Consider the following 11,120-nt stretch of genomic DNA (forward strand, 5'->3'; position numbering starts at 1 on the left):
ATATAGATATATAAATAAAGATAATATACAATAATATAAATATATAAATAAAGAGAATATGATAAAAAATACTAAAAAAGAAAATAAATGACAATGATTTACTCACTGGATTCTGCTTTTGAAAGACTAAGAATCATCTCCGGACTGCCTTTGCAATACAGGTCGTAATGATTCGCGCCCAATGTCCTGGTAATTACGCTCATTCTCTGAAGAGTTGACGTAAACGGGAACTGACGAACAATGCCTATTTCCAACGTCTGTTCGCCCAATTCTGTCGCGGAATCACCAAACGCGGCGTCGTGCAGATTGTTGAGAGATATATTATCGGCCACATCGGAAGACACGGAAGTTTGTCGGCTCAATGTACCGCAGTCGTTGGGCAGTTTTTTCAGTAGCTTAGAATTTCTCGACGGTTTAACGATTGTCGGAAAGAGCATCGAAAATTTCGATGTGTCAGAAACGTCAGGTTCCTCGAGCGTCCAACCGGTGGATTCGAACATTTTTAGATCGAGCGGATCTCCCACCAACTGATTATCGATTATAGTGATTCCGTGGCACGTAACCATCCCGATAAGGACTTCTGACAGCGGCAAACTAGTAATATCCTTAACTGGCAACTGAAACTTTTTATCTGAAACTGTCACCACGCCCCACATGTCCAAACCGTCTTCGGTCAGCGTTCCAGTTTTATCGAAGCAAACGCAATCAATAGATCCCGATACGTTGATCGTTCTCGGACTGGTGCAATATATCTTCTTTTTCTCTAATCTACGTTGAGCCACTAGGCGTCCTACCGTCATAGCAGCCGGCAGTGCCGGCGGTACTACAATAGTAATGAGATCTAATGCTTCCAGAGCAATGTGACCGGTCTGAACGCCTCTCATAGCTTTTGTAATAATAGTATAAATGACACCGATGCTTGCTATGCATGCTAATAATATGACAAACTTGTACGAATCCTGTTCGAACTTGAAATCCACGGGAGGGGGATACATTATGGATCGCACAAGGCCGCCTTTGCTGGTGTTGAAGCCTGTTCTGATGATCACTGCCAACACCTACGTTATCAAACACACAATTTGCGCGTATTTACAATTGTAAAAAAAAAAAAAATATCTATATAGAAAACACAATACGAAGCGCAATTGATAAGAGAGTATCCGAAACAAAAGAACAAACATCAATTAATCGGATTGAAATTTATTTATTATTCAATATAGTCGTCTTCTATCTCGACTAATCTGTATATCGGCTAGCGCTTCTCGGAAAGCACTTGTACCATTTTTACGATTTCTCGAGTTCTTCAAAATAGGTATTTATTTACAGCATCGATGACCTCATTGTCGAAAATTTTCTTCTAATGATCGTTTTTCAAAATTTCTAAAATAAATAAAAATCGCACGAAACACTGGCAGCGAATAAGACAGCAATTCAAAGCCCAACTTGCGGAGCCAAAATGTTGGCCATTGCAACAGTTAAAGTAAGAGCTCTCATATTTATAAAAATCACTGAGGACGTTTACCTTGGCAAACTGTCGCACAACTGAGTGATAATGAGCCAACGTTTGGCAACACTTCTGTAGGATAAAACTTGTCAATGACAACAACTTCGGATACTTCAACAATCGCCTCTCGTATTATACATTGAAAATTCAAAGATAAACTTACCTTCTCGCTGCCGTAGTATCTAGTTTGAATAACTCTGGTGCCGCAAAAGAGCGTGTGTCTGGCATGTTCTTTGGTATTATATATCACATCGTTGGAGGAAGGAATTGGGGTTTTCGTAACGGGTACGGATTCCCCGGTTAGCATCGACTCATTGAGAATACAATTGCCGGTAAGTAGCACAGCGTCGCATGGCATCAAGCACCCGTGAGACGGAATAACCAGAATGTCGCCGGGAACCAATTGTTCGGCCGGCACCGTCGCGGTTTCACCGGTCGTGCGATCTCGCATGACCGTGGCGACGTCAGACGAATGAACGGTCGAGCGCAGGTTACGCTGGTTCTGAGAAGAGCAAGATTAAATTAGACACGATTTTAAATTGTGATTGATCGCAAGACAAGTATCTCTTGGAACAGAACACGCGCGGGAAACATATATATAGACGAATTATGACTCACCCATCGGGTTTGGTTAACTGCCATCACAATTCCGGCGCCCGACATCAAGAAAATAACCATGGCGTAGTAATAATAGTCGTCCGCGAACCAAAGACAAAAGCTGAACAGTTGGAAGACGTAAAACGGATTGAGCACCTCTAGACAGAGCAACGTGAGCACGCTCTTCACTGGTATCACGATCTCATTGTTGCCGTAGACATTACGCCTGTTGAACATTATCACGCGAATCAACCAATTAGTTTTTTTTTACATTTGATGCGATGTATTAATATTCAAAGAATATGTTTTTCGAGTTTGTTAACCGCGTTGGTGTCATTTTTATACCGACGTTTCGCGAACATTTCAACTCACTTTCATCAGGGTTTCAACTCAGCAGCCTGATATCAATTAGTCTCTTTTTTTTTTGCGCGCGAATTGCTTAGAATTGATGTATCGCGTGACGCTTCTTTTGATTGAGAGAAAAAAAAACGAACGATAAGATGAATGACGTGTTCACCTCATGTACTGCTCCTGGGAAGTGAGACCTTGCGCCTGATGCAACGTGGACGTCAGAATGTCGGTATCGAGACCGCGCAGTTTCAAGAATTCCGATCTCTCCGGATCCCAGACGTAGGTCAGTTTCTTGCAGTTGAAGAAAGTTATAGACGATACATCTAGAAATATCTCGTGCCCGTTAATCACGTTCTATATTTGAAACGCACACGTATACAGTTTACTACTAACGATAATTCATCACTCACTTTTGAACTGACCGCCGCAAAGATGCACAGACAGCATCGGGTTGGTTTCTTTCTCCTCTTTTGTGGTCACCACAGTACCGTCCCACGGTTCGTCGATCAAAGATTCTTCGTTGAATGACTTATTACTGTTGAACAAAAAACAGCCATTAACTCAAATCGAATATCGCGTTATAACGTCGACTTTGTATCTTCAAATAAATCAAAAAAAGAAAGAAGTACTAACACAACTTCCTGAGCGGTTAAAACCTTTAGTTTCTTCACGTAATAACTCGTGTGCTTTCCCTGAAACTTTTCGATCAGCAAAACGGTTTCCGCCTTGTCCAAAGGACACTTGAAATGCGTGCAACGTAGCATGAAGTACGGTACCCAGTGGAAGATCAATCTCAAAGTACCTAAACTGAGGACAATAAAGATCCAGGTGATAACGACTTGCATGCGACTTCTGCTGTACCTGTAAAAAAAAAACAAAACAAAACAAAACAATGAGCGGAAAAATGAGCAGATTATTTCAACAGATTGCGCTCGAAGAAGATCGTTTTCGATCATAATGGCGTAATTGGATGCGAGCAGTCTTACCCGTAAATTTCCATCTGATCTTCTTCGCCGGGATTGATGTAGTCCACGCCATTCTTCAGATGCAAAAGACCGTTAGCTTTGGTACCTGAAACGATACCGTCGAAAGTGTTGTAACAAATAGCCATTCGCCGATCGCGACGCACGAACGTTCGTTCTCCAATCGCGGATTTCAATAGACTGACGCTTTCTCCGCATTCCGTATACAAGTTGGTTGTCAAAGGAGGTTTTATGTACGTACATTCGGTAATGTAACGCGTTGTGTCTATCGGTCTTTAATAGTTGCGACCGCGTCAAATTATTGAATCCGCGAAAAATAGAAAGTGCGCAGATATCGCCAATGATAATGGCGATATAATAGGCGCGATATAAAATAAAATAACGCGTTTGTTCTAACGGCAAACGTTTGTTTTTAATACATCAACAACCGCGGAATGACTTTGTCAGCGAGAAAAACACTGTTGTGCAACTTGGGGAAACAAACAAAAAAATTGATTTACTGCAGAAAAATAAGACGAGAATTTGTTTATCTTTTTCAATAATTGTCTGTTGAAATTTCTCGCTTGACAGCCAAACAAGTGAAGTAAAATCAAGCGAGATAGAAAGAAGATTTGAGCGCTGAAGCAAAAGGAGCCAGCCACTCTCGAAATCATGGAAAAGGTCAAATTCGAATTTTTTACACGATGGGAACGTGGCGAATAAATAAATGAAGAACAGTTGAATTGTTCCTTAAGATCCTACTGTAAATAGCCGCGAGCGAGTTTTCTCTTCTCGTCGTAACTTACCTTCCAGCAGTTCCGTCTTTTGCTCACGCTGGTGCTCATTCGCGGTGGTCGTGTTCCGGCCGCCAAAGACGCTGTAAGCGTTTCTGGCGAAGCTCAGATTTAACTTGCTCGGCGTAGGTGGCATTCTCGAAGCTCTCTCGAAAGAACGCGGATTCAACCGGATGTGTGATGAGAAGAAATCAAAGTACGACTGATGAAAACGACTCTCGAACTAATGACGTTTCCCCTTTCTGAGTTGATTGTTTATTCTTTGCGTTTGTTATTTTGTATTTTCTCTCTCTCTCTCTCTCTCTCTCTTTCTGTCTTTCTTTCTTTATCGTCCTTGACCGGGGAAAAACAATCGTCGTGACGATTTACAAACTTTCTGTTAGAATTTTCCCTCAACCCGCTTCCCGTATTTATATATATATATATATATACACATATATATATATATCTGTTGTCCTCTCACTATTACATGATATATATAGCACTAGCCTTAATATCTAATAAATTATATTATTGTCCGCGTGGCCGCTTCTCGAGGCCGCTTCCGGATATGCGACAAAGTTCCGTCACTCGGCGTGAATGAAAAGTTCAGCTGGGATGTAAGAGAAGAGGAAAGGAGAAAGAGATGCCGAAGACGGGGTCGGTATGTGTGGTGCGAGGTACGACGAGGCGCGGTGCCGTTTTGAAAACAGTTTTGTGCTTCTTCGGGACGTTAACCCCGTCTGCTACCGACACCGATTGCCCGCCATTTCGGGATCCCTCTTCAAGGTTCTCGCAGCGGGTCTCGGCAGCGCGTATTCCGGCATCTGGCCGGCATCGAACTGGCACAGACGGTACGACAACAACGATGACGATGACGATGATGATGATGATGTAAACGTAGCGGTCCTAGGAGCCGTCTCGCAGCAGCTGTGCCACAATGGACCGACTACGATCGTCAAAAGTGCGGCGGGAGATGAACGTGAATGCTGACGAGTAGCGAGTAGCGGCGGTAGCTGGTGCTATCGCTTCGGACCTGCTCTCGGCTTCCTGAATTCGTCGTGTCAGTCGCCGGGATCGGTGAGTTTTCGCCAGCCGATTCGTGGCGTGATAACAGCTCGTTCACTCTCGCTCATTCCGCGTTTCGAGCACACCGACAGGTCCGAAACGCCCCTGTCTGCGGAGCCGCCTCGTAACGGCCGCGGTTGCGGCTGCGGTGCTAACGCGTGATCGCGGTGACGGTTCGCCTTCGTCCCGCCTTTAGCCCTTGATGACGACGATCCGGGCACTCTGCGACCGCACGCGGCCGCTGCACCAGCTTTTACCGCCTCTCTTGTATGCTCGTACCTCCCTTGTGCTGCTCCTGGGCGCGATCGCAAATACATTACGGGTTATAGGAGTATCCGGGGTTGCCGTCGGGACGTCTCGATCGGCAGAAGAGAGAGTTGTTGATTATTCACAGACGGAGTTTTTTTTGCACACGCGCACCACGCTAAAGACTCTTCTCTCGTTCTTTGTAGCACACAACAATTTGTCTTTCGAGGAAAAAAGACAGTAATTACTTTTTAATTAGAGTTTAAGCTTAACACACGCTCGGTGTCGATTGACGTGAGCGAGTTAGTCCGAAACGTCGTTCTCTTCCCGATCGAACCGATCGATACGAGGAAAAAGTTGCGCCACGTTACGGAAGATAGTGCGTTTTAAGATTCCACGAATCAACACGGAATCTATTAATAGCCTTTACGATTACGTCACGATGTCTCGCGTTTTTTTTTCAAAAACGAGAGACTTCGATGATAAAGACACAAAGAAACAAATATTTTTTTTCAGGCACCGAGCAAAGATTTCACACTTTTAAAACACACAAATCGTCCCCGCGAGTGAAACGATGACTCTCTCTCCTTATATATTTTTTTCGCGCGATTCTTTCAGATGATTCGTTTAAACTCTTCACCCTCCTCGGGACTTCTAAGTACAGAGAACACGGTGCGATAGTTTGTGTCTAGCATCTTACTCATAGTGCCGGTAATATACGTCGCCGCTGGTGCGCAGTGATACGTCTCAATGCCGGTCACCCGCAAATTAGGAAACGGAAAAGAAAAAGCCACTCTCCTGCGAGAAGTCACTTTGCGAGCGGGGGTTTCTTCGGCACGGCACTCATTCGCGTGGTGATTATCCACCACTCTTAAATTAAGAGATCCTTTAGCCCCGAACGTTCGTTCTGCATCTGACAAACCCCGCGACAGGTTTCCCTGCGATTCGCAGCTGTTGCGAAGACAATTCGCAAAAACGTGTTCGCGCTAAGATGGCGGCGCAGCGCGCCGTTCTGCTTTCGGAGTTCAGCTTCGAAATCGCTGATTCCGTCCGGAGCTCTGATCACTGCGGCAGCGGCGATCCGCTCGTAATTGCTGACGAGTCGCTCCGTCGAACGATCGGACTTCCACCGGGAGACGAATTCTCACACTGTTCAACACGCGCGATGAAACACGCGAGATTAAAGAGCGCGATGTTTAGCCGGGTTTCACTTGCCACGGATGACGACCAACCTCTGAAAGCGAGCGAATCGAATAAATTGCTTGCTTGGCACGGCGACCGACCGACGAGGAAGACTTGCGCCCTGAGCTGTGGCAAGCTCTAACTGCAGGAACGTGCCTAGAAGAGGCGCTCTGCTGACGGGTATATAGAAATCGAACCTCGAGAGAGGGTTCAACGTACGTAGATGCCGCAACCGAGCATTAATGACCGTCCGACTGTCTTCGTTAATTTGCGCATGACACAAAAAAACACGGTCAATCCCGGTTTACAGACACCGGTTAGAGATAAAGTTTTATCTCTAACTCTTGCGTGTGTTCATTTTCTCAGCAAAAAATTGACCGCGCGATCAACTTACTTGATGGCTAAATACCGTCGTCGTACATAAAAAAAAAAAACATATCGTGTCGTTTGTAGAGCGGCAGAGCGTTTTCGATTACGTAAAACTGTGAGAGATTATAGACTGCGCGATTTAATAAAAAATCTATTGCAAAATAAATGTGACTTACATTTTGCGAGAGTTTATCGCTCAATCTTTATCGCTCCGGATATATTGTTGATCTTTCGTGACATATCATTTCTTGACTTTATGAAACAACTATATCTATTGTTATTTACATCGGGATTATCTATGACGCAACACTTATTGCTTCGAACAAATTGGTCACAATTTAATGCAATGCTTTTTTTATTGATATTGGGATTAAATCTCTAGAACTGAAATGGCAACGAGGAAACAACTCTTTATTCGTAAACAGTTTTTAATCAATTACGGCAACAAATTCATGCCACGTTGAGATTTCCTGTTTTCCCAACTGTTACAGAAGCATCCAAGTAAATTTCTCGTCGTTCTAATTTTTTTTTATGTGGCTTCCGTCTTTGCACATCCGCACCTGAAGTTCCCCTTCCCATGAGCTGCTCAACTTATTACGATGACGAGTGTCGACGTCGCCGTCGATGCCGACCATGACTCACTTCTTCGCAAGTCCCAGTACGTACGACCGAGTTTCCTCGTCCCGTTGCCGCCAATTACAATCTCGATTCAGGCGGCCACTTTCCTTTCTATCGTAATTTAACTTCCGGGTGCAAGCACGGTCTCTTTACACGACCATACGTCGTTCCAAGTCCTAATCGCATTCGCTGTCTACCTTGATTCGACCTCGTCCCCTCGTTGTATACTTCAATCTCCCCTTTTAGTCTTTCCCCTTGTTGCCCCGCGTCTCTCGAAGTTCCATCGTCGAAATATCGAACGACGAGACTCTCGTGTGGCGTACTCGTATACCTCGTTCTAGCTAACTTATCGCTGTCTTGATAATGTATATCAATTTTTAGTACATGAGCACCTTTATTTTCTCGCCACGTGCTACAAACGTTCGCAGCGTAACACTCGCTCAACACGAGTCACGTTTGACGATGTAGACGTTTTTTTTTTTTTTTTTTAATAAGGAACAGTTTTGAATAAAAGGTTTTTTATTTTTTTCATATTTTTCAAACTATTTCCAGAAACATTTTTATTGCATTATATATTTTTATTCTATTTTAATATATATCTAGATGTCAATTGATAACAATAAATAATTATAAAAATATTCCGCGTACGACTGACTGTGAATGTGTTTCTTCGAAGCAGATAAATAATTGTTTGCGCATTTACGTCCACAGAAAACTTACGCAAGTCGGTGTGATAAAATCATTGTCTTATTTCATCGCTTATCTACACGAAAAATCGTCCTTGCTTATAGTTAGTCTCGATCGCGACATAAGCTGCTTCGATCAATTTTTTTGGATTAGTAAAACGACTAAAGACAGCGAGAAAGAGAAAAAGAGAGAGACGGAAGGAGAAAGAGAGAGAGAAAGAACGAATTTTTATCACGATGTGCAGTTTGCTGAACAAATACGTGAGAAGATATCTTTGCGATATAAGCGCACTTCTCAAAAAAGATAACAATCGGCGTTGTCGCTTTAAATAATGTATTAATCAGAATTAAAAGGTTACCTACGAAATGTCGAGCGGAACATTAATAGCAATTGAGCAACAGTTCCTTTGTCTAAGCAGTCACGAGCACATCGAGTACAGAGGTCGAGGACAATGTCTCCTCTCTCTTTTTCTTTCTCTCTGAATTTATCATTCAGGCTCGACATTTGAGAAAAATTATGTGAACATAAAATTTGTCACAATGTGGACATCAAATTTCTTAATAACGCCGGTATATTGTGTTTAAAAGTCCAATACAAGTACAATTTGTTTAAACGCGTTAACTGTCATCATGGAATTGTTGAAAAAACTTATCATGTCGTTTAAATTATTTTGGTTTTATTTTTTTTGTATAAATAATGTTTGATTTTATTTTCTTTGTATAAATAATGTAGATACATCGACAGATATTATGTTTAACAAAAATATATATGTTATTTTTATTAATTTTAGAGATTTCTGATTTAAATATCAGTGATTTTTTGTGGCATTTAGAATTGTTAGTAGTTATACATTATGTAATATAAGACAAAGTTGTGTTGAATATTTGATGGAGATTTCACAAGATTCTCACACGAACGTGAGAAACGCATTAAGAAATGACATTTTAATTTGTATGAACGTTTGCGAGTTAATTTTAGATTACGTGGCAAATTTTTTTTTCTTCCCATTTACATTAATGTAAATGAGTAATAATTATTATCATTTAATTTAGTGCTAATATGTTTTCAATATATGGCTCTTTCTTCATCACGCGTCGGCAAAATGTTAAATGTCAAATAAACTTGGCGTTAGTGGTTATATAGTAGGTTTCGCATGCGTGCGTGCACACGAATCTTGCACAATCAGTCACAATCAAGATTTTTGTGAAGTTCACTTCGTTTCTGAGAACTTTCAAGAAAGTTGCCAGAATAAAACAGGACTTGTCCAAAATAAACTTTATATACAAATAAATTTGTGTAAATCTTTCGCGTCAATTTTTATTAACTTTAACGATCTGTGTTAAAATTTAAAGAAATTGCGTTAAATATTCCGCTAATCTGTTCACTTTACATCTGTCATGACATTGCTTTTTTTAAAAAAAAGAACACACATTCGAAATTTAATATAATTTAAAAATAGACTACTTTTTCAAACGTGCATGATGATAACTAAAACACACAGGTGCGTTGTTATTATTATGCTAATTTTACACACGGGTAAAAAAACACTGAAGCATCTTAATTGTAATTAAACAATTTTTTAATAGTCACATTATCATACTTGTTACATACGTGATACAATAACCGTACAGGTGGTTGCGGTATTGTGCGGTTTTGTCACTAATAAATGAACGCATGTTTCTTTAATAGTGAGAGTGAAAAAAGCAAGAGTGAAAAAAATTTAAACGAAAGAAAGCATAATGTACACACAGTCTAGTTTCCAGAGAAGACATTTCTCTCACATATGAATATAATTTTACTACATGATAAACTTAAAGTCTTTTATCTAACTGATAAGAAATTTTTCACTGACAGTATATTTGACGTATTAGAAGAAAACGAACGTTCGATAAGGCAAACAAATTAATAACTAGTTTAACGAGACGTCTCGAACTGTTAACTTATTTCATAAATCATCAATTCTCAATTTTACTCGCTGAAGAAACATATTGCTTACCGTGCGCTGCTGCATCCATCGTACGCGGCACTTGACACCGAAGTTTAACTGCAACGTGAGTTTTGTGATCTCCTATTTCTTCCTGCGAGATGTGCTTCTTGTTCAGAACTGTCTTGAAAACACTGTTTCTATATTCACAACTTATGGCTCTACACTCTGTAAATGTTTGTTAAAAAAAAAACTAAGATTCGTAGGAAAAAGTCCATAAGGGTCCAGAATAATAGAAGTATTTTTATTTTTTAGAATTAAAATACTCAGTTCAAGGTTTTTTACACTATGCAGACCTTTTTAAAGTATGAAAGTTGTTGTTTTTTTTTTTTTTTTTTTTTTTTTCCTAAGTTTCGGAACGTGACGTTTGTGCGTCTTAAAAATTATTTTGTAGTTTTTAGAAAACAAAATTCGAAGAATCAGAGGATTCACATTGCGTTGATATTAACTTGACAAACGCGTTTCGTCGTCGAGCGTCGGCCGCACGCGATCGACTTTTTGTTTTCTTACAAACGCGCAAGTAATGTTCGATCGCGATCCCGCGATCGTGCGATCGGGAAAGCGACGACGGTGCGCGCCGACGCTCCGAACGACACTGCGCGCACGCAACAGACTTGTTGCCGATCACTCTTCCCATCATGAAACGATATACGTACTTACCGCCACCATCGGTCGAAAGTTCTCTTCTTATCGTCGTGAATTGCCCGCCAGACTATCTAGATACGTGCGCCGATAGCGCTGAAAAGTAAGTGAAAGAGAAAATCGGATTGACTGAGGAT

The 11,120-nt window shown here is 41.3% G+C and overlaps 1 protein-coding gene across 2 annotated transcripts in view; it reads right to left on the reverse strand.

The window, feature by feature from the left end:
• Positions 1-10,916, reverse strand: part of LOC109856276 (probable cation-transporting ATPase 13A3) — a 15,928-nt gene extending 5,012 nt beyond the window's left edge. The window contains exons 1-8 of one of the 2 annotated variants that reach the window (XM_020431354.1): positions 10,354-10,916; positions 3,439-3,523; positions 3,086-3,313; positions 2,863-2,987; positions 2,619-2,775; positions 2,123-2,327; positions 1,668-2,006; positions 107-1,058 (exon numbers count right to left, since the gene is read on the reverse strand). In XM_020431354.1, the coding sequence (XP_020286943.1) occupies positions 107-1,058; positions 1,668-2,006; positions 2,123-2,327; positions 2,619-2,775; positions 2,863-2,987; positions 3,086-3,313; positions 3,439-3,523; positions 10,354-10,372 (2,110 nt within the window). In that variant the 5' untranslated portion in view covers positions 10,373-10,916. Of the gene's footprint in view, positions 1-106; positions 1,059-1,667; positions 2,007-2,122; positions 2,328-2,618; positions 2,776-2,862; positions 2,988-3,085; positions 3,314-3,438; positions 3,524-4,220; positions 6,808-10,353 lie in introns of those variants that run through there. The other variant, XM_020431353.1, reaches the window with a different exon arrangement.
• Between the last annotated feature and the right edge of the window lie 204 nt (positions 10,917-11,120).

This window comes from Pseudomyrmex gracilis, unplaced genomic scaffold (assembly GCF_002006095.1).
Source record: "Pseudomyrmex gracilis isolate BER0280 unplaced genomic scaffold, ASM200609v1 scaffold_112, whole genome shotgun sequence".
Taxonomy (NCBI): Eukaryota; Metazoa; Arthropoda; class Insecta; order Hymenoptera; family Formicidae; genus Pseudomyrmex; species Pseudomyrmex gracilis.